The 23,608-nt window shown below is 45.2% G+C and overlaps 1 protein-coding gene across 1 annotated transcript in view; it reads left to right on the top strand.

Annotated features, from left to right (window-relative positions):
* CTNNA1 (catenin alpha 1) overlaps window positions 1-23,608 on the top strand; it is a 168,422-nt gene that overhangs the window by 124,597 nt on the left and 20,217 nt on the right. Inside the window, exons 8-10 of the mRNA XM_062189066.1 lie at window positions 4,607-4,687; window positions 5,856-6,008; window positions 18,692-18,784. Coding sequence (XP_062045050.1) covers window positions 4,607-4,687; window positions 5,856-6,008; window positions 18,692-18,784 — 327 coding nt within the window. The remainder of the gene's footprint in view (window positions 1-4,606; window positions 4,688-5,855; window positions 6,009-18,691; window positions 18,785-23,608) is intronic.

Here is a 23,608-nt window from a genome sequence, read left to right as displayed (position 1 = left end):
TGGTCGGGGCACCGGATTCTGTCCCGGTTGCCCCTCTTCCAGGCCAGCTCTCTGCTGTGGCCAGGGAGTGCAGTGGAGGATGGCCCAAGTGCTTGGGCCCTGCACCCCATGGGAGACCAGGAGAATCACTTGGCTTCTGCCTTCGGATCAGCGTGGTGCGCCGGCCACAGCGCGCTGGCCGCAGCAGCCATTGGAGGGTGAACCAACGGAAAAGGAAGACCTTTCTCTCTGTTTCTCTCTCTCACTGTCCACTCTGCCTGTCCAAAAAAAAAAGAAGAAGAAGAAGAAGAAGAAGAAGAAGAAGTGAGGAAGCCAGGATACAAACACCCATATGGGATGCTAGCATCACGGGGGTGGCTTAATCCCCTAGGCCATAGCGCTGGCCCCTTGACATGTATTTCATAAATATTTCTTCCAGTTACTCATTTGTCTTCTGAAAGGTTTTATGCTTTTTGCTAAAGGTGGCTCTGTCATCTGAGAAAATACACAGATAAAGTATAGCATTCATTTCTAGGCGCCCTGTGGAGGAAGAGAGAAAGAAAATGGTGTCATTTTTATATAATACTAAAATTCCCCACCCGTTTTTTTTTTTTTTTTAATTTTTAGGATGAAATAAGATAATACTAGACACATCAGAAATGGCTCAGTGCTTTGTAAGTTAAGAAAGGAATTCTTTGAAAGGAATTTAGAAATGCAGGTCTGTATAACCAATTATAATCTAAGACTGAGCTACCGTTGAGCTTTGCACAGGCTCCCAGCCACTCTGGTCACACGTTCAGCTTAAGCAGAGAGCATCAGCCATCGTTGGTGGCTGGAACAACCAAGGTTGTGGTGTTTCTCATGTTACATACTCAGTGTGTATTGCAAGCCAGCAAACCAGAACTGAGTTTAATAGAAACCAGTTTCCCTTGTTTTTTTAAACATTTTTCTCAGTGTTTTCTGTAAAGTCCCTCCTTCATCTATGAATCCTCACACTTGAGCAACATACATGCTCCAGAGTTGCTTTTTCTAACATTTTGTTTGAGTCCTGTTACTTTTGCCTGACCAAAGCTAGAAATGACAACTTTAATTTCCAAAGAAGTAAAATCTTTTTTGCAGATTGTAAGCTTTCTGCTTTTGTCCAACTCAGCGTTAACAATGTGTTAACCCTTTCACATTTCAAATGCTGGGAACCCTAAGTTTGTTTTTTGGACTATGTTTATATTCAAGCGTTGCTGTGCTTTAAAAGATGGTCAGTTTAGTATACCCTAAAAGCTTTAGAAGGTAACTGTTCCTGACCTGCCCCCTTCCGATTAATGAGGCACAAACCTCTGTTTCACGCAGTTAATGAGAAAGAGAAATTGATTTTCAGGGTAGACTGACAAAGACAGAGTTAACAGATTCATGGTGTGGGTTGCTTTGCATCTTAAAGTGAATTTTGCTATGTAACTGTAATTCCCTCAAAAGCCCATTTGAGGATTTTTTTTTTAATAGCCTTTACAGTAAATCCTTTTACCCAAGTTGAGGAAATCCCTAGACAGTCAGGATTGGAGGGGATCAGGGTGCTCCGGAGGTGAGCTCAACCTTTGAACTTCAGATTCCAGACATTTTCTGGGGCATATGATGTATTAGAAACACCCAAAAAATCATGACCAGGAGCAGAGATAAACTTTACTGGATTTATTTAAAGAAAATTTCTTGAAGTGTTGAGTGGCTAAGGAGTGTGCTGACAATTTTCCAGATTAAGGGATTAATTATGAGATCAGTTTGATTTTCATTCACTTTTAGGGACTTTTAGATCCTGGTATTTTGACCTTGAGATTTTCAGTAACTAATTATACTACTCAAGTTGAATTCTCCGGGCTGGCGCTGTGGCGTAGTGGGTAAAGACGCAGCCTGCAGTGCCAGCATCTCATATGGGCACCGGTTTGAGTCCTGGCTGCTGCACTTTCGATCTAGCTCTTTGCTATGGCCTGGGAAAGCAGTAGAAGATGGCCCAAGTCTTTGGGCCCCTGCACTTGCGTAGGAGACCCAGAAGATGCTCCTGGCTCCAGATCAGTGCAGCTTGGGCTGTTGCGGCCAGTTGGGAAGTGAACCTGCGGATGGAAGACCTCTCTCCTTCTCTCTGTGTGTAACTTTGACTTTCAAATAAATAAATAAATAAATAAAATAAACTTAAAAAAAAAAAAAAAAAAAAAAAGTTGAGTTCTCTTCTGACTGATACCCCTGAATAAATCAGTTTATTCCTGCAGGTAGAAGTCCTCATACTTACACCAGGTTGGTTTGTTTCGAGATGTCCTTTCCTACTGCACACCCCATTAATATTTCTGGTTTGTATTTGTTGGCAGGACAAAAATTTTGAGGGAAAAGAGTGAAGAGTGAAACTCCAATCCAATTTGATTGTGACCATGTTAGTTTGTTGTGTTTTAGCTCTTATTATTTAGTGGTCCCATCTTGTCTCCTTTCTTGTGTTCTGCAAAACGATCTATATCCCGGGCCAGTGCTGTGGCGTAGCGGGCAAAGCTGCAGCCTGCAGTGCCAGCATCCCATATGGACGCCAGTTCTAGTCTCTGTTGCTCCACTTCCGATCCAGCTCTCTGCTATCGCCTGGGATAGCTGTAGAGGATGACCCAAGTCCTTGGGCCCCTGCACCTGCGAGGGAGACCCGGAGAAAGCTTCTGGCTTCAGATCCACACAGTTCCGGCCATTGCAGCCAATTGGGGAGTGAACCATCGGATGGAAGACTTTCTCTCTCTCTCTCTCTCTCTTTCTCTCTCTCTCTCTCTCTGCCTCTCCTCTCTATGTGTAACTCTGACTCTCAAGTAAAAAATAAATAAATCTTTAAAAAAAAAAAAAAGATCTATATCCCTTAGTGTTTCTTCTCTCTTCTGCTCCTGCAGTTTGTCCATAGAGGTGATGGCAGGGAATATGTGACGTTTATCTTCAGAGTGAATACCAGGTGTCCATAAAAGGCATGTGATAGACATGTACGCGGTCTCTTCAGCCCCAGCCACTGGTCTGCTGTTCTGGCTTAGGTGTAGACACCTGTGCATACCAGAACATCTTGCAGGCACCAAAAGGGAGGATTTGGGATTCAGTTTGGGTTTTAGGTTCCTCTGTCCATTTCTCTCTCTCTGGTGATTACTGCATGTTTATAGAAAGAAGCTCTTTTGTGAGAATTAACTTCTGATGTGCTTCACAGTTTACCCTAGCCTATGTCTTACTGGTGTTTCCAGGCCCAGCTCTCACTGTCCCCATTCTTTGCACTCTTGTCCCTTTTGATTCTAAGACTGTTGCCTTGGGAAATCTCAGTTCAGCCTCCTAACCTCTGAGGAAATGCTGATTTACACACCCCTCTATGAGTGGCTAATGTGTTCTTTTATTTGCAGTACAATTGCAGTATGCTTAACCTATAGTTGTTAAAAAATATGCCTGAGGTAATTTACAGAATACTCTGCTCTGAGTTGCTTCTATCTATCCATTTAAATATACAAACAGACTCTGACCAGTTGTGGTATATCTTAGTTTTGAAATTCAGTGTTTTGCATTGTTTCTGTAACAGGTGCCACCTTTCACATCTTGGTATTCTTCAGATCTCAGAGTGTATCCAAGTGAAGTGTAATCTGTTGTTGCAGCTCTAGGAGAGCTGGTTCGTTAATGTAATTGGTATACACTGAACCCCCAGTTAAAATATAAATTCAAGTTTTAAATCCCAACTTTAAACCAAGTCTTTGTCTCATGGTGTTTCTATTTTGGCAAAACTCCATCAATTCCAGTCATCAGATAATGTGGAACCTAAGGGTTGTGTGGCTAGGTTTTTATGGGTAAAGTCACATAGTGCCTCTACCTCTTCATATTTCCCTAGTTGGCTAAAAAAGTTGTACTGGGTTTTTATTTTTATTTCTTTTTACTTTTTTTTTTTTTTTTTAAAAACAGGCAGAGTGGATGGTGAGAGAGAGAGACAGAGAGAAAGGTCTTCCTTTTTGCCGTTGGTTCACCCTCCAATGGCCGCTGCGGCCGGCACATCTCGCTGATCCGAAGCCAGGAGCCAGGTGCTCCTCCCGGTCTCCCATGCGGGTGCAGGGCCCAAGTACTTGGGCCATCCTCCACTGCCTTCCCGGGCCATAGCAGAGAGCTGGCCTGGAAGAGGGGCAACCAGGATAGAATCTGGTGCCCCGACTGGGACTAGAACCCGGTGTGCCGGCACAGCAAGGCGGAGTCTTCTTACTTTTTTATTTGAGAAGCAGAGAGCCAGAGAGAGAGAGCACAAGCACACCTCCATCTGCTGTTTGACTTCCCAGTTGCCTACAACAGCTGAGGCTGGTCTGGGCCAATATCGGAAGCATGGAGCACAAACCAGGTCTCCTGCATATATGGCAGGGACCCAAGCTTTGAGCCTTCACCTGCTGCCTCCCAGGATATGCAACAGGAGGAAGTCCAAATCAAAAGCAGAGCCAGTCCTCAACAGCCCAGGCACTCCTTCCTGGGGAGGCAGATGTCCTGAGCATTGTCTTAACCACTGTGCCATGTACTCTCCCTGTAGTGTTTTTACATTGTTGACTGGAACACAGGTAACTGTCAGGTTTCCATGTGAATTGCTAAAATGCCTTTTTATTTTTTTATCCAGGCTGGGCGTAAAGAAAGAAGTGATGCACTCAATTCTGCAATAGATAAAATGACCAAGAAGACGAGGGATTTGCGTAGACAGGTAAGTTGGAAGGATGTGCTGATTGCTTTACTAAGTTCTCAATGTTGTAGTTTTGATTAGAATCCCAATAAATAATGGGTTCATATTTTTTGCTGTAAAAAAGGATGAATTTTTGCAGGAAAGTGGCTATCTCTGTTGTGCTCAAAAGCCTCTTAATGGCCAATAAATTCTCTTAGAGGCATGGAATAATATCGTCTCACGGGAATGAATTGAATAAATTAGTTCTAGTGTAAAGAGGGTGTACAGGTAGGAAAATCAATTTCAGATGACTTGGGGCACCTCTGAAAATAACCCTGAAGGCTCTCATTTTGTTACTTATGTCCAGAAATTGAAGTTACAGATCTGACTTGCACTGTTCCGATTGCATACTTGCTTTGCCGTTGCCTCCTTGGTGAAGATGAGTTTCCAGTTCAAAATAGTAGATAAAAAAGATACTTGGGGTACTGGGGGGTTGTCCAAGTTAGTAAATAGAGAGTAAATAATCGGATCATTTAATGATAAATCACCCCTTTAGCATTTTGAAATCAAATTGAATTTAGTTTTTAAAGGTAGAATTTATAAATCAGTGTATTAAGACTTAAGCAGTTATAATAGTAATTCAATTTCCAAAAGTTAGTCGAGAGACATTTTATTGCTCATGTCTGATAGCAAAATTAAAGATGAATTGTATCTTTATTCCCTTTCCCTTTAGTGAAGCAATATCAATATGGTTACAAAGGTAACCTTTTAAGTTTTAAGGTTCATAGTCTCCTTACCCTTTTAGGTAAGTGGTAAAGTGCTCTTTTTTCTCTCTGCTTTCATTTTATTTAGCCAATTAAGCTAATTACTTACATTCTCAGGCTTTGTGCCAATTCAACCGAGAGCTGCTTTCGGTTCAACTTTGTATTATTTCTTTCAAATGTGAGCCTTAGTTTTACAATTCCCGGCAAAGAATCTTGTATTGAAAACCAAGATTTCCTTTGAAGAAAGGCTGCAACTAGAGTACAACTATTGTCTCCGTAGTCATGTGTTTTCTTTGTTGAGGATTAGATGCCTGTGTGGCTTACCTGAGATGTTCTAATATGAGTGCAGCTAATTTTTCATAGGCTCCCATTTGATTTACAAGAGACAAAAGGTGATCTAGCTTCTTGGTAGAAATAAAGTTAAAATTTTACAATCTAATTATTAGCTCCGCAAAGCTGTCATGGACCACGTTTCAGATTCTTTCCTGGAAACCAACGTTCCGCTTTTAGTGTTGATTGAAGCCGCAAAGAATGGAAATGAGAAAGAAGTTAAAGAATATGCCCAAGTTTTTCGAGAACATGCCAACAAGCTGATAGAGGTAAGTGTATTAGCAGTTTCATTAACTGTAGATAACTTGGTGAAGTGTGATGAGTTCTTATTATATAATTAGCTAAAAATTTTAAAGCATATATAAATATAATATATATAACATGTATAAAGTGATAAGACTTTTTTTTTTTTGGACAGGCACAGTGGATAGTGAGAGAGAGAGACAGAGAGAAAGGTCTTCCTTTTTGCTGCTGGTTCACCCTCCAATGGCTGCTGCGGCCGGCGCATCGCGCTGATCTGAAGCCAGGAGCCAGGAGCTTCTCCTGGTCTCCCATGCAGGTGCAGGGCCCAAGTACTTGGGCCATCCTCCACTGCCTTCCTGGGCCACAGCAGAGAGCTGGCCTGGAACAGGGGCAACCGGGATAGAATCCAGCGCCCCAACCGGGACTAGAACCCGGTGTGCCAGCGCCGCAAGGCGGAGGATTAGCCTGTTAAGCCACGGCGCCGGCCTGATAAAACTTTTTTTAAAAGATTTTATTTATTTATTTGAGAGGTAGAGTTACATACAGTGAGAGGGAGAGACAGAGAGAAACATCTTCTGTCCATTGGTTCATTCTCCAAATGGCCTCCACAGCTTGAGCTATGCCGTTCAGGAGCTAGGAGCCAGGAGCTTCCTCCAGTCTCCCACATGGATATAGGGGCCCAAGGACTTAAGCCATCTTCTTACTGCTTTCCCAGGCCATAGCAGAGAGCTGGATTGGAAGAGGAGCAGCCAGGACTAGATCCAGCACCCATATGGGATGCCAGCGCCACAGGTGGAGGATTAACCTACTGTGCTACTGCACAGGTCCCTAGACTTTCATTATTAGTTAATATCTGCCCAAGGCTAACATTTTGTAAGCTTACATTAATTATGTACATGATTAAATATAGTCTCTGGTAACACCTCTCCTTAATGCTGATGCAAATAAAGATGGATCAGGATATGACGTGACTCAAAGACAGCAGAGAAGGCAGCTGGGGCCACAGTCTGGATCTCAGGAGTCACACGTCTGGACTTCTGTCCTGGCAGGTTACCCAGCTTTCTCATTTCCTATTTCTGTTTCTAAGATGAGGATCCTCAGATTGCCCAGCTTGAGGTTACTGTGGGGACTTAAAGAGGTACTATATGTCAGGTGCCTAGCTGTACCCGAGACATAGGCTTTTGAGACAAGGCCAGATGTCTTAAAAGTGAAGAAACTAGGCCTTCACATGCTGCTCATTGGATGTGTGTGTGTGTGTAGAGATCTGTATCAAAGTGGTTGCTTTGTAGGGTATCTAAAGGCAAGTGCCACTTAACTTCCAGGTAACTTAGGCTTACTTTTTGCCTTGCTTTTGCTGTCTGAAATCACATTATTATTTAATATGCTCGCTTTGCTGTATTTTGTAAATACGAGACACAGTGAACATATACCCAGGTTATTTGAATTTGTAACCTTAGTGTAGAACATCTAATACTTGCACAAGATATTCTACAGACTGTTTGATAAGTGGTCACTAGGGAAGAACATCAGGTAGACCCTTACTTAAAATGTATCTTAGACATTTGGATTTATAATGACATTAGGCCAGGTAAATACCATAAAAATATTCCAAGGAAACCATCAGTAGTCACATGGAATACATTACTAATTTTACATGTAATTTTCCTTGAACACTGAGTGTTATTCTGATTCAGTTAGTTATGTATAGAATCCATAGGTTAGTCTGCCAGTGAGTTAATGATTCCATGATTTGGAACTAAAACTGGAGATTTTGATTTTGTGTCTCCATTAAGCATCATCTTGTTCACAGTAGTCACATGGCAGCATGAGATGTAAGCTCCACATGTGTGGAGCTGTACTGTGCAGGGAGCCCATCTTCTGTGAGTGGTGTGTATATTAAAATGATGTGGCAGGAAGCAAGGACAGTGCCAGCTGAGGCCTTGGCTCCCAGTGTAGCAGAGGGCACAGTGTGGAACCTGAGCAGACGGCAGCCGTACTCTGCACTGGAGCTGGGGAGCCCTTTCTTTATTAGAGCCAACTGCGTCATCCTCAGCCTGACAGAGCTGACGCTTGCCGAGTACCTGCTGGGTACCAACCTTGTGCAAGTACTGTCCACAGCATCCTTGCTCCAGTAAGGAAACGGAGGCATGGAGAGGTTAAGTAACTTGCCTGAGTTCCCCTGATTTACATCCCTTCAGTAATAAGGGCTATGTATTCAAGGTCACTGAACTAGTGGGCAGTCTGACACCCAGGGAGAAGCGTTCATCGGACCTGGTGGCATTGGAAACCTGGCTCCAGTTGCTTTTTCCAGGCTTAGGCTTTTTTTTTCCTCCTCCTGTTTTGAACATTACCAGTCAGAGGCCCCCTAGAGCGCAGAGTCTTGTGTTTCCCGTTAGAGTTCACAGTTCTGACCTCTTTCTTACCTCTCTGCCCTCTCCATGCCCTCCCTGTACCCTCATTACTAACCCCTACACATGTCATCTATGTATTCAATCACATGTGGCTTTTCATTGCTTAAGGCGGAACCATGGGCTTTGTAGTGCTGCTCTGCAAACAGTTACATTACATTTATGGTAATAGAGACAGGAGGGTATATAATTGCATATGTCCATGAAAAGGAAATGAGCTTTTAAAGTATTGTAGAAGCTTCAAAATCTTGACTCAAAGCAGAACTTTATTCTTCACTGACAAGTCTTCTCCTCCCTGTACCATTTTTGTATTATAATGAAACACGGAGCTAGTCGGAGACTTCTTTTAGGTAGAGGTGAAATACTTCATTGTGAGTGCTTTGTGTTAATACCTTGATGCATTCATTTCTATTCTTTAGTTCCCTCCTAACTGGAGTAAATGTCTACATGCCAGCTTTGGTTTAAGGGTCATTTTCCATTCTTTTTTTAAAGCTTCATTTATTTGAAAGGCAGAATGGGAGAGCCAGAGAGCATGTGAGCAAACATCCATCCTCTGGTTCACTTGCCAAATGGCCACAGTAGCCAGGTCTGGGGCAGGCCGAAGCCAGGAGCCAGCAACTCCATCCTCATCTCCCAAGTGGGTGGCAGGGATCCAAACCCTCAAGCCATCATCCTCTGCTTTCCCAGGCATATTAACAGGAAACTGGATTAGAAGTGGAGCAACTGGGGCTTGAACCGGCAGTCCTGTATTAAGTTGCTGTCATTATAAGGACGTCACAAGTAGTAGTTTAACCTGCTGTGCCACAGTGCCTGCCTCCTCCATTTTCTCTGGAGTGGAATAGGGGAGGAAGGGGACAGGACTGGTGGGGATAAACCTCTGGCCGGAAAGGAGAGACTCAGGTTCTGCAGCCAGTGAGAATTCTGTTGGATGTGTTTTGGGGGAGTGGTCCTCCCAAAGTACTATAAAGCAGTTCTCATGCTCACTACCCAGAGCTGCAGACCCCACAGATTAAAGCCGAGATGTCCAAGAAGACTGCGCTCACTTGAGATGCTGGCTGCAAGCTTGGGGTTCCATAGGCCTCCTGCACTGCAAATCAGAGGGTGTTTCAGTTTCAGATTCATTGTTGGTCCAGGAGGACTCTTAGGACATCTTACTGTAAAGGATACAAAGCAGGACACAGAGTGGGATCTGGGATGGTCCCAATGCGGTGCTTCTGTGCCACATTCCTATGTCGAATGCATTGTGTTCCCCATCTGGGAAGCACCTCTGGGTTTCATTGTATAGATGTGATTGATTGAATAATGATTGAGTTGAACTCCTATCGCCAGGTATCCTTCCCTCCAGTTGGGTCAGACCTCAAGTCCCAGTACTCCAGTCACAGGGTGGCCCCTATCCTGAGTCACCTTGTTAGCACAGTGTGTGCCAGGAGTAACACATTCCTGTTACTACTGAAGATCCAGAAGTTTAGGATTCCCTCCAGGAATTCAGACAAAGAACAGTTAAGTTGCGTAGTATACAACATCTCCCTGGAAAGTATGTTAGTGGCAAGGTTTTCAGGTAGCTTGATGACTGTACAGGCCAGCCTATCTTACTGCACAGGTTTAAACGCCACAGACAGAGAGGTGGTTTATGTAGATCTGTGTTTTGGCCATTACCAGACACTGAACACTGGCTGGTGCAGGCATTTGGGGAGTGAACCAGCAGAGTGAGAGATCTGTCCATTTGTCTCTTCCTGTGTATCTCTTTGTTTTTTGAAAAAGAAGAAGAAGAAGAAGAAGAAGAATATTAAATAGTTATGCAGAGAGAAGGAGAGGCAGAGGCAGAGAGATCTTCCATTCGCTGGTTCACTCCCCAATTGGCTATAACGGCCAGAGCTGTGTCGATCTGAAGCCTGGAGCCAGGAGTTTCTTCTGGGTCTTCCTACACGGGTACGGGGGCCCAAGGATTTGGGCCATCTTCTACTGCTTTCCCAGGCCATAGCAGAGAGCTGGATTGGAAGTGGAGTAGCCAGGGCTTGAACCAGCACCCATATGGGCTAGTGGCACTCTAGGCGGTGGCTTTACCTACTATGCTACAGCACTGGCCCCTGGTTTTTTAATAAATAAAACAAACTATACAAAATTGATACCATACTGATTTGTTTGGGGCAAATGATAAAATTTGTGACAATGTAGTCATTCCTCAGCTATCATAGAGTGACCATTTTGCTGTTACAGTGTAGTCACTTGCAGTATATTACATTGATTGCTTACTAGTCCATTTATTTAGGTTATTTTGATTGCGTTTAGTCTTTGTTATATATAATACTCTGATAAGCATTCTTGTACCTTCCTGTCCAGTTTCTCAAGCCAAAAATCCAGAGTTCATCTTTGGCTTTTCTTTGCCCATCGTGTCCTGAAGCCATAGCACAGCCTCCCTTGCCATTCCTGCTTCTTGGTTTCCATGGTCGCCTCCCTACTTCAGGCCACTGTTTCTTGCTGTAACTTCTGGAGCAGCAGCTTCCTGATTATTTCTTTGCGTTCCTTGTCAGCTTCTTTTCAGCACAGGAGCCAGTGAGATCCCTTGGAATAAGCTCCTGTCATTACTTTGTTTTGGCACCAGCCTTGCCCCTTGTGCTCTATGACAGCTGGGCATCCTTGTGATTAAACCCTAAATCCAGGTGCTTAGGCATGACCCAGAAGGTACCCCACCTGCATTTGCAGCTCCCTTTAGTCTCTTATCTTCTTGCCGACCAGACTGGTCCTGCCATGCTTGACCCCTTCTTCCTCTGCCAGTCTCACAGGGAAGCTTTTCTGGAGCCCTAGTCTTCTCCATCCCATCCTCCACAGGTCATTTTCCCCTCCTGTTGCCTTCTCTGTGTGCTTCATAGCTCTTCTCACTGTTGAAATTACTGAAGTTTAATTTTATTTGCCTTTCTCCCACCTGCTCCCCAGACTCCAGTAGGATGTAAGTTCCATGAGAACATGAACCTGAAATAGTGCCTAGAACATATTAGGTGCTCGGCAGCTCTATTAGGTGAATGAACCTGCTGATTCTCCAAAGTCATGAACATACGCGTTCCCAGGTAGGCAGTGTTTAGATTCCTGTGCCAACCTCTCCAGGAATCCTAATGCAGTGACTTGAGGACTGTGAGAAGCTGGGCTCCATTTTGTGTCTGGAGCTCAGTGAGCTTTCTTCTACTCTGAAGTATTTGTAATACCTCTGCAGAAGAGCATCATATTCCATCATTTGGTATGATGTGCTCATGAGGGGTTGGATTCTGAAACCTTCTGGGATGTGGAGATGAGGGGAAAAATTGAGACTCTTTTTCAAGGTTAAGGGACGTTGATTTGAGCAACATAATCTTGCTTGCTTGTTTGCTAGAAGGTAGCTTTCAAAAACTTAGAGCAAATGGTCTGTAGTTGGGTAGAAACAAATCATAACAAGCTTCTTAGAGTAAGTATCTGTAGAGTTCCGAATACATCCTGGTCACTGTTCAGGACACTAGGAATATAGTCAGTAAGTAAGACACAAATCCTGCCCACATGATCTTCTACCAGAATTTATCAGAATAAACACTTAATCACACTCAGCTGATGAGTGAAAAAAGTTACTCATTTTATCAGGATTTGATAGAAGCTGAGCAACAGCTGTGACTGCAGCAGCCTTTTTATCCAGGGCCAGAAGAGATTGGGAGCAGAGGTGTTGGCTCTTGCTAACTTTGTTTTTGGGAATCAGATGCATGGTTTTAATAGAAATCCGCCTACCTCCCCAGCCACGGGAAATGAGATTAAAAAGTTACACTTTACTTTGGGGTGTATATAGTTGTTTCCAGTGTATCAGTGGTTCCTGAGTGCTAGCAGGGATCTCACCACTAAGTGGAACCTTTTATGGTGCCTTCTGAGCGTGTCACATGAAGGTAACACAGGATTGCTTTTAAGGATACAAACTGTGTACTTACTACTGAGGTTTTTATCAGTAGGAGCAAATCCCTCCAGTCTGCCTGCGTGTACACAGCATCAGTCACTTTGTGATTCTGGCTGCTGATTGGATTCTTAGCAAATAAGTTTTGTTGTTTTACTTGAAAGGGAATAGCAGAATATTTGCCATGAAGTCTTTCTTACCCGTTCTGTTTTTGAGGGTCTGGCTAGGATCGCTGAGTGTGTCACACCACAGCTGTCAGTAGAATCCAGTAACTCGGTGCAGGGTGTTGCAGTCCCTTTGCTTACACGAAGGGTAGCAGAGACGTCTGTTTCCAGGGTCTGTGTCTGATCCTGGAGCTCCTTTTCCCCACTTGATTCAGTTTGGGAGCCCAGCTTGTACAGCAGTGTGGCTGTGCTTCAGGGTAACAATTACGCCTTCCGTGCTTGACGCTCTCTTCCATATCAAGTTAATGATTTCTTTATGCTGCTCTTCAATTTAAAGTGTATTGAGGTGAAACTTTATTTGCTGTCAGAAATATTTACCTTTTTGTCAATAATGCAACACCCATGTGTCCTTTTTAATTGCTTCATTCCTTGCCTACCTCCTTTGGCTATGAGCAGCTTTATAGCCAAATAACAATCCATTTTCCCTTTAATTTTACCCTCTTCTGAGTCCTTTCCCAGTTTTACCATTTGAGAGTGAAATAGAGAAAATGCCATCCCTGAGATCCTGCCTATAAAAGCCATGTATCATTTAGCATTTCTTTACCCTATGCCCAGTATTGTCCTAAAATACACCTCTGGTTATGTCTTTACTACAGTAAGACTGTATCTCATTCACTGTCTTGTGAATCAAAAATCAAAAAGTGAATGTAATTAGTTTGCTTGTGAGCCATACTGTCTCCATCTGCTACCTCCTCCCACCCTCCACCATTGGATTTCATAGGGTGTGGCTTTATTGGTTTGGAATGTGTGTTTTGACTACATGTTGGATGATCTGCATTGTACATTTTATTCTGTGCTGTGCTGATAATGTGTGGGAAATGGCCTTGAAGAAGGCTTTAGAAGGTGCCTTTGTGTAAAGTACCAACCTTAAACCACTACCCCTGAAATTCTGGGTGATTTCTCAGTGCTTCTGGTTGATACCATACGCTGAGATTCTGGCAAGTGGCAAATTAAATAGAGCTTTAGATTCCCAGGACTGTGGGATGTTTGCGTGAAGTCAGATTTCCTTGAGGTTATTCTGATCTTGGATTCCAAAAGAAGCCTGAGCATTTAGCTTGGTTTCCTGACAGTTCTAGGATTTGTCATTTCAGTTGCATGGGGGCTGTATGAGACAAGTATCTTTCATGTACCATTTTTAATATCTCAGCCCCAAGCACGCTGTTTTGTTTTGTTTTGCTTTCTGACCTTAATCACTTGGTCACATTTTGGCAGATCAGGCAAAGGCAGCTGGATGAACTCTGTTCTGCAGGGGCATCAGGGTTCTTTTATCCTCTTGCAGCATTGGTGGGAATGGTCGAGTAAGCACTGGGACCACCCTTGACTCAGTGGAGCTGATGGACTTTCTAGCTTTATTGAGAAATTATTCAGGCTTTTAGGCAGAATAGAAAAGGGTGATTTTTACTTATTTTTAAAAGTTTTAAACACTTTTTAACTAGTTTAATTTCCTTGAGAGAGAAAGAATGCAAATGTATGAGTGTTCCCATCCACCGATTAATTCCCCAAATGCCTGCAGTGGCTGGGCTGGGCTGTGCTGAAGCTGGGAGCTGACAGTTCAGTCCGGCTCTCTGGATGGCAGGGACTGAGTGACTCCATCACCACCACCTCCTGGGATGCACAGTAGTAACAATTGATGGAACTGGCAGTGGAGGTGGTATTTGAACCCTGGCACTCTGATGGGGAATGTGGGCATTCCAACTGGTGTCTTAACCAGAAGGCCACATGCCCATCCTAAGATGAGGAACTCTTGAAGTGGTATGTATAATACATGGATGTGGAGATGATTACAAGATAATTTGAGGCCGGCGCCGTGGCTTAACAGGCTAATCCTCCGCCTTGCGGCGTCGGCACACTGGGTTCTAGTCCCGGTTTGGGCGCTGGATTCTATCCCGGTTGCCCCTGTTCCAGGCCAGCTCTCTGCTATGGCCCGGGAGGGCAGTGGAGGATGGCCCAAGTCCTTGGGCCCTGCACCTGCATGGGAGACCAGGAGAGGCGCCTGGCTCCTGGCTTCGGATCAGCGAGATGTGCCGGCCGCAGCGGCCATTGGAGGGTGAACCAGCAGCAAAAAGGAAGACCTTTCTCTCTCTCTCTCTCTCTCTCTCTCTCTCTCACTGTCCACTCTGTCTGTCCAAAAAAAAAAAAAAAAAAAAATTGAGTGGTGGTCTACCGGTGGAAGCCTTAAAGAAAAAAAAGGCCAAATAGCCAAGCTTTTAACAGTTTGTCATCTTTCAGAGAAGTCACTATTTTTAATCTTTTGTTTATCCATGACTAGAAATCTTCTTGCTGGAATTAGACTGACATGGATTATTTTGAACAAAAATTTGGTAAAATAAGGTAGATGTGGTAACAGAACCAAGAAAAGAATAGTAGACAATTGCGAACTATAATTAACTGTGCTTGAGTTTGAGTTTCTTAGTGAAATTACTGGTAATAGGGAGGAAGGAGGGAGGCAAAAAACAGTTTTTGTTTTTTTAAGATTTACTTATGTTTTTGAAAGGTAGAGTTACAGAGAGAGAGGGAGAGACACACAGATCTTCCGTCCTGTAGTTCACTCCCCAAATGGTCACAATAGCTGAGTCTGGGCCAGGCTGAAGCCAGGATCCTGGAATGCTATCCATGTCTCCCACGTGGGTGGCAGATGCCCACGTACTTAGCCCATCTTCGGCTGCCTTCCCAGGCATCTTAATGAAGAGCTGGGTTGGAAGTGGAGCAGCTGGGACTCACACCTGTGCTAATGTGGAATGCCAACGTCATAAGCAGCAGCTTAACCCACAACACCACAGTGCTGGGCCCAGTTGTGTTCCTATCTTGAGGATGAAGGATGTATTGCCATTTTTTCATGGGAAATATTATGTATCCTTAAATTAAAGTGTAAAAATCATCTTTACATTAAAATTATTTATTTGAAAGGCAGAAATAGAGAAGTAAATGCCTGCAACATCCAGGCTTGTCCTCTGCTGAAGCCAGGAGCCAGGCATTCAGTCTAGACCCCCACTTGGGTGAGTGACCACCCTCTGTCTCCCAGGGTGAGCATTTCTCAGGAAGCAAGAATGGAGAGCCGATGAGGTACTCGAACCCTGGAACTCCGCTCTGGTATGTGAATATCCTCAGCAGTGTTTTAATTGTGTGCTAAATGTCCACCTTGAGGGATTCTGAAACAAATACGACTGCAGTTGGGACTTCTCATTTTGTGTTTGAAAAAGTGGAGTTTCCCGACTTCCCTGCCATTTTTTGATATCTGGGGGTTCAGACCATTTTATAGAAAAAAACTCAAGTGATATCTTGGCCAAGCCCAGAAAGAAAGAGATGTAGATTTCAGGTTTACCTCTGGCCTGCTCCTGGGTGGTGGTGTGGCTCTTCAGGGGGTCTCACAGCTCTGCTCCCCCAGACACGGGTGGAAAGCATTGTAGGAATACGTCCTTAATTTACCACTAAGAGCACAAGATGTAGGGTGAGAGGCCGTTTTACAACTCAGCTGTATTTGAAACCACATTTAGTTATGTGTTTGATTTCAGCAAATCGTCAGCCCACGTGTCATAAAAGAAAGCAGTCATAATGAGATATTTTCCCAACACAAAACGCTAATTGATAACATTTTACTTAAGTGGAGATAAGCTGTTAGGGAGTAAAGGTAGAGCATTCCTAATGACTGAATCTTCTCTCTGCTGTCACGTGCAGATGTTGTCTTACTGGTCTGATGCAGTCTTTCCTCTACAGCTCAGATTGTTGCTGGGCTGTTCCTGAAACCACAGAACCTGAGGCTGTGTTTTATGAGTGATTTGCAAGTTTTTGAAATGCTCTGTCTCCCCACTGGATCCCGATGATAGGGACTAGGCAGCAGTGGTGCGGACCAGACTCTGTGATCTCACAGCCGGCGGGGCCTTGTCTTCCTCACTCACCTGCACGAGCAGGACGCAGAGACGTTTAAGTTGTTCATACATGGCAGCTTTGGTAGCAGAGATCCACTGATTTGCTCTGAGAACAAACCAGAAGTCCTACTCTACCAAGTCCTGGTGAGGTTAGGGGCTCCCCCTGCTTTGAATTCAGATGTAGGACTCTTCTGTTCAGTACGCACTGCTCAGCCTCCACAGAGCAGGCACCCAGGAAGGCCCTCCTCTTGGCCCCTGCTGCCTGCAGTCAGGCCTGGTGCTGGTGTGTGAGGGTAGCTACTCAGCCGTGGGCGAGTTGTTGCATTTGCACGTTTGTCATTGTTGGAAGTGAGTGCCCTGTCCCTGCAGGGTGAATTGAAGCTCATTCATCCGGAGACGACTGTCCGTGACAGGCGCCGCTTCCTCCTCCCCAGCCCTCTGAAACGGCCAGTGTACTCCGTGGAGCGTTAGAGCCTCGGCAGGGCTGTGGCAAGGTTTTGTGTTTTCACGTAAAGAACGAGCCTCTTGGCCAGGGTTTGTAGCAGAAACAGAAGAGATGGTTTGAAGAAGTCGGCCATTTTAGCCTTAGCCTTCAGATCTCAATTTCAGTATTTGTTTGGATTTTTGAGGCAGCACTCCAGCAGCTGGTAATCCTGAGCCCTCACCTCCTGTGGCCACCGGAACACTGGCGTGGGTGGGGCTGCTGGGCCCAGCCCGCCTGCATCCCCTCCCCTCCCTGTGATCTGGATCCCTAGCTGCAGAGCCAGTGACCAGCATCACATTTCCTATTTGTTTTTCAACGTGTGCCTTCTTAAGGCAGAAAAGTGATAGAAGTTGTGGATTACTTTCCATAAACACATCTAATTTAAGCTTTCTCCTTCACTGTAGCATCAGAAATGTACATTTGGATGGAGTACTATTTGTTTTTAAATTTTACATTTTATAGAAATTTAGCCTAGGTCCTGTTTTGCAGTGGCTTTTAAATAGGCAGACTAGAAATCCAGTCACCTTGGTAAACTGCCGTCCTGGGAGAACTGCCTCTCTGCTCAGGGCCCACTGACAGCACAGGTGGAACTGGGAGCTCCCAGCAGAGTAAATGTTACCTGGGTATGTGATTTTGAAGGCCCCATAAACATTAGAGATCCGGCTTTCCAGTCTCCTTACGTTTTTACATTTCAGTTGCATATTTCTTATTTCGTTTCCCCTGGTGATCAGACATTGTGGGATTCTTGGTAGGCAGCAGTCTTACTGAAGGCTGATAACCCTTGGTTGCAGCACTGCCGACAACAGCCTTAATAGTGTGCCATTTCTCCTGTGCACTTGTATGCTTAAGTTGGGTGGAGGAGTAAAGATCAAAAGTTACTGCCTTTGCCCTTATTTACTCTGGCATTTAAATTCCGCACAGAGCCTCTGACACTCACCTGCCTGCACCTTTATCAGTAATAGCTCAGTCTGCTTCTGAGGTGAAACTGCCTCAGCATGTGTTCTGTTGGGCCCTGGTGCTGCCGGTGGAACTGACAAGCCTGTTGATTTAGAAACACAGGTGAGTTGATCATAGCCTTAGCCTTCACGCCAGGGCGCCACCCTACACACTGCCAGGACATCAGCAAAGGAAGTGTGTGTGACACCACTGGGAAAGGTGGTTTCTGACTCTCTGAGCTGCATCACTGAGGTAGCTGGGTGGGAAGGTCAAGATTTCAGTTCCGATTAAGCGGGTGTCAACCAGGAGAGCCCAGCTGAAGGGCAGTTTTGCTCCTCCCCACGGCCCATCATCGCTGCTATCATTTCCGTTCCTGATGTGGACGCTCTTGGATCTATCTTGATGTTGGCTTACCTGTGTTTGATTTGAAGAATAGGCTTTGTTCCAGTAAAACTCATCATGTCTTAAACTGAGCACCTAATCACCCGTCAAATGAGAATAGCAACTTGGAGTCCGATTTCCTTCCTTGTAAACAGCTGTAGAATGAGTGTTTCTTTGAGGATACTACTAACAGTTCCAAATGCCCGTGGTTCCTCAGCTCTCCTCCATTCTTGTGCCTTCCTTGCAGCAGGCTAGAGCTCACGCAGAGCCTGTGAGTGCAGGCCCTGAGGTCCTCGCAGTGCCATACGTGTTACGAGTCTGTGTGGTTTACTCAGCACAGAGCCTTCATGTGTGTTCTGGGAAGCAGATCATCAGCCTTTGGGAAGGGGATGCGCCACTGGCACTCTTGTCATCTGTTCTAGAAAGGTCGGGGACATGCTTGTTTTCTGTAGCAGTCAGAAGAGAACAAAGTTCACAGATCTTTTTGTGGTGTTCTCCCGTAATAGGTTGCTAACTTGGCCTGTTCCATCTCGAACAACGAGGAAGGCGTGAAGCTTGTTCGGATGTCTGCCAGCCAGTTAGAAGCCCTCTGTCCGCAGGTGAGTACAACTGGGACTTTGCGGTGTCGCTACGTTGGGTATTGGCTAGTGTGAAGATGATGTGAATGTTTTGTTATTTTTAACCAGACTTCAGATGGAAACTTGGACAGATCACTGAAGCACAGCACAAGTAGTTTAGAAAAGCTTGTGTCACTTCGTGTTGGCATCACCTATTAATGCTTACTTGCCTTTAAAAGAAGCACTCCCTTGCTGGGTAGTGACCACACTGCCCAGTTTGTACCCCTTGAGGAGGGTGCTCTGTAGCATGAGGTGTCCTGGAACCCTGAAAGCGACTGTGCGTCCGGGAGCTGCAGTGGCTGTCCAGCTCCACTCTGTCCTAATAACCTGTGCTGGGGGCAGGACAGGTTCCAGAGCTAGCTCCTTTCCTCTGTGGTAGGTTAGTCTGATGATGCACAGGCTAAAAACTTAATTCAGCCAGCCACTAAAGTAAAAGCTTGAGAATTCTTCTCTGCTAATAATAGCACGTTGGAAGCCTGGTGATTAGGCTGGGTTAAGCATCTGGCACTCCAGAAAGACTCTGAAGCACGTATAACAACGAATGCTTTTTTAAGTACTCAATGTGTTGCCTGCCTCCTTTAAGGGGAGCCCTGTGTTTGTGAGGTCTGATACTCCTTGCCACTCAGGCAGATTTCTAAGTGACGGAAGTGGTGTTTGTGTGCAAGAGGCTGAGGAGAATGCTCACGGTGCACTCTGAGCACTTGGTAACCTCTCTCCACCCAGCCTGCCAGATGGCAGTGGCTGCCACTAAAGTGGAGCGAGCAGAGGTCGTAGCAGTGAAGTCCTGTGTTGTGCCTGCAGCCAGCCTCAAAATAAAGTGTTCATGAATTTGGCACTTTTGGGTAGGTAATCCCTGAACACTCAGGGTGGGTGACCTGATTCAGTCAGGCCTGTCTCGGTGTTTATTAATCTGGAAAACTGGTCCTCGGGTTAGTCACCGTGTCCATTCTGATCCCCAACCGTGTGGGTTAGTTTGCCGTCGTCTGCTGTCTGTTGCTCACCTTTAATCCAGCCACAGCTATCTGCCAGGGATTGATGGCTGCGCACCCAGCAAGCACAGTGGGCTTATCCCTACGGTTAGAAAATTGAGGGATGACCCAGCTGTGTGTAATAAACATGCAGTGGATTTCTGGAGGTTGGGTGCTTTCTGCTCCACTTTGCCATTTTACCCTCTCAGCGCTTTGTTTTTCATGTCTTTGGTTCTCCGTTTGGTGTTAAAATGCTTGAAAAGCGACAATGCTTCCACATATCTGCTGAAACAGATGGTAACATACACTGATCACACCTACCGAGAGTATTTATATAAATGCTCTTCAAAGCCCAGGGAAAGCAGCATCCCATGGAGACTCTGGTAGACTCTAATGAAAATGTGGGTGTGCACAAGCATGGGTGGCTGGTTCCTGTCACACAGGTTTGAGCCATCACAAAGCCTCCTTTCTTCCCCTGCTTCGCAGGTTTCTCTTACTCAGATCTTGGAAGGAATGAGCTTTAGACAGCCAGTGCCCGGCCCGCAGTGGGCCTGGGCATCTGCAAGGGGTGAGCAGTGTCTCCCCAGGTGTCACTGCTCTCCAGATTCCCTCTGGGTTTCTCCGCCCCTTGCCCACACTGCTGTGCACACCGGGCTGGGCAGGCCCCGGCGTGGCAGGTAGCATAAGGCGTCTGCAGGTGAGGTGATGGAAAACTGGTCGGCGTGTGTTGTTGGTTTTCAGTGAGGCACTGTGGTCTCTCCAGCCCCATTATTGTCAGAACCTTGCATTAATTTTAAACAGTTGGCAGCTTAGATTTTTCTGTCACGTCTCAATTTGCGAGGGATGAGTCAAACATGCTTGTGAACCTCTCCGTGAAGGTATCTGGTAGCCGTCCCTCTGAGCTGAGGGCTTCACTGAGGGGCTTTTTTCACTCTTGGACCCGATGTGGCCAGTGATCCTGGGCCCTGTTGCCCCTTCCAGAGTCCAGACTGATTAACTGATGGACAGTTAGTGAGCCGCCCAGGCGGGTTAGGTACTTGACGAGGATTTTAAGTGGTGCTTTGTATGCGGCAGCATGAAGACACACATTTATTATGTTGACGTGTGTGTTTACTGTAAGCCTGGGATAGAGGTTCTGGATTTCTAGGGTGTGTTTGTGTCTCAGGTTCATGCTCCTGCAGTCCAGCAGCCCTGTGGTCCCACCCATGGTTTTGAGTTGGCTCCTGTACCTCGTTGTTCTTGTCGGGTAGGAAAAAATGACAGATGGAACCATGGGAGGAGTTTTCACTCCCCCAGGCCGGGTCTGTGCATGAAGATCCCTAGACCCCTGTGGTCATCTTGTAAGACTCACACGTTGCGTGTTGTGTTGTGTTCTTGTGAAGTCTGGTACATGTGTCATAAAAGTTGGAAACTGTTTCCTCTTCTGTTGTCTCAAGAAAGGGACATCTGTCTGATTGGTGTTAGTTATTCTTTAGATGTTTGGGAGGATTGACCAGTGAAGCCTGGGAGTTGGTAAACTCCATCTGGGCCTGGAGTTTGCTTTGTGGAAAGGTTTGTAACAGCGAATCCAATTGCTTTAACAGGAATATTCAGATTTTCTGATACTTCTCGAGTGAGCCTTAGTAATTTGTCCTTTTTTCATTTCTACTCCTTATTATGTTTTTCCTTTTGCTTCCATGGAGTTTGCTCTTTTTCTGACTTTAAAATGGGAGCTTTTAACTCATTGACTTTTGAGGTTTTCCCCTTTTCTAACTTATCGTTGAAACATTGTCATACTATACATCTCTTTCAAAATGCTGCTTTAGCTGCATATTACAGGTCTTGATTACGTTGCGTTTAATGGTGTGGTTAGGATGGTCCAGAAAGACCAAGACTATGACAGCTGAGCAGACCTGGAGCCCTGAGGGCAGAGGCAGTGCGTACCTTGGGTGCGTGAGGTGGGAGGCTTCCTGCAGAGGGAGTGACAGTGCGGAGGCGTTGAGGAAGGCGGGGCGAATGTCTAGCACAAGTTGTAGTGGGGGTGCTTTGAGAGCCCTGGTGAGTTCTTGGGTTTTGTTCTGAGTGACATAGGAAGCCATGGTAGAGTTTGAGTACAAGAGTGACATGATCTAACTGGGATTGGAACAAGAGCTTGCAGATTTCTCTGAATGAGAGAAGCAGCAGAGACACTTGAAGAAACTGTGGTTTGCAGAGTGACAACCTCAGATGTCTGTTTCCTGATTCCTCAAACCTGTGACTGTTGTCTCCAAGTCAGGGGTCTTTGCAGAGATGAATAACCCTATATCTTCAGATGGGCATCCTAGGTTTTTCCAGGTGGGTTCCCTAGTGCAAGCACAGTGTCTTTACGGAAGGGAGACAGGAGTGCCAGGGGTGCAGGAGGAGGTGTGATGGTGGAAAGAGATTGGAGTGTTGTGGCTACAAGCCAAGGAGTCAGACAGCCTGTGCAATTTGGGAAAGGCAAGGATTGTATTCTCCAGAATCCAGAAAGCACACAGCTCTGATGATACATTGGTTTTTAGCCTTATAAAACAGTAAGATAAAATATCTGTGGTGTTCTGAGTCCCTGGGTGTATGGTCATTTGTTACAACAGCCATAAGAAATTAAGATGTTACTGTGCTAACAAGGTCAGAGAACCGTCAGAAGTGGTAAGTCCTGGTTAGAGTCTGGATAAATTGTGAAAGAATTTCTTGAAGCGTTAGATGGGAAGTGGGAGAGAGGGAAAGGAATCAGGGAAAAATCTCAGGAGTTTGAGCCTAAGCAGCACGAGGGATGGAGCTGCCGTTTGTTTCCTGGGGGATAGATCAGCAGCTCGGTTTTGGAGGTGCCTGTCACATGTACAAGATGCAGTGTGGGGTTCAGGGAGGAGGTCTGGTTGAGCTGTGCAGACAGGAGATGGACTAATACATAGGAGTACGTGGTACTTCACCCGGAGTACGTGGTACTTCACCCATGAGCCTGGATGACGTCACCAGAGGCTTGCGTGAACGGAAACTGAGGACTGAGGGATGTGAGCAGTGGCCAGCAAAGGAGACTCATCAGAAGACATCAGCAGCTGGTTGTTTGTAGGAAGCCAAGTGAAAAAAGTATTTGTAGGAAAAGTGACAATTGATTTCAAATGGTTACAGAACGTGAATTGAGAATTGGTCCCTAGGTTAGTCAGCATACAGAGATCCCTTGGCCAGGTGGGGTTTATATAGAATATGGATAAATGTGGAGATAGGAATCTAAAGGTGTTCTCGTCCAATCACATTTGTTACTCATCTTCTCATTTGAATAGGGAACAGAAGTATAAACCAAGAGTGTGGGTGCTGGCAGAGCTATTACAGGTTTGAGGGGAAGGTAGGAAATGGGTAATTATTTAGAGTCTGTCCTAGGAGACTGACTAGGCCATGGAAATATGGTTCTCCAGTTTCAAGACTCCATTTGAAGTTGAATATGTAAGAATTTTGAGCGAGACCTATTCAACATAGTTTGGAGAAGAAAATCATGGATTTTATTTGGACATGTTCAATTAGAAATATCTGAGCCATCCAAGTAGAGCATTTTGGTGTGTAGTTGGGATATGGGTTGGAGGTTACAGTGGCTGGTCTCAGGGAGATGAGGCAGTGGTTGGCAGGTGGGTAACATTTAAATTCATGAGACTAGGTGAACTTGCTGGGGTGGGGGAGGCATGTAGAAAAGGAGTGAAAGCAGTGAGGGCCTCAGCCTTGGGGAACTCTACAGTGGTGGAAGAAGACAAGACAGCAGAGGATGCAGAAGAAACAGAAGTGGTCTACAAAATCCACCATCGATTCCTAATAAAAACTCTGCAGGCCAGGAATAGAGGAGAGCTCCCTT

Source organism: Lepus europaeus, chromosome 4 (assembly GCF_033115175.1).
Source record: "Lepus europaeus isolate LE1 chromosome 4, mLepTim1.pri, whole genome shotgun sequence".
NCBI classification, from domain to species: Eukaryota; Metazoa; Chordata; class Mammalia; order Lagomorpha; family Leporidae; genus Lepus; species Lepus europaeus.
This window is presented reverse-complemented; position numbering and strand designations above follow the sequence as displayed.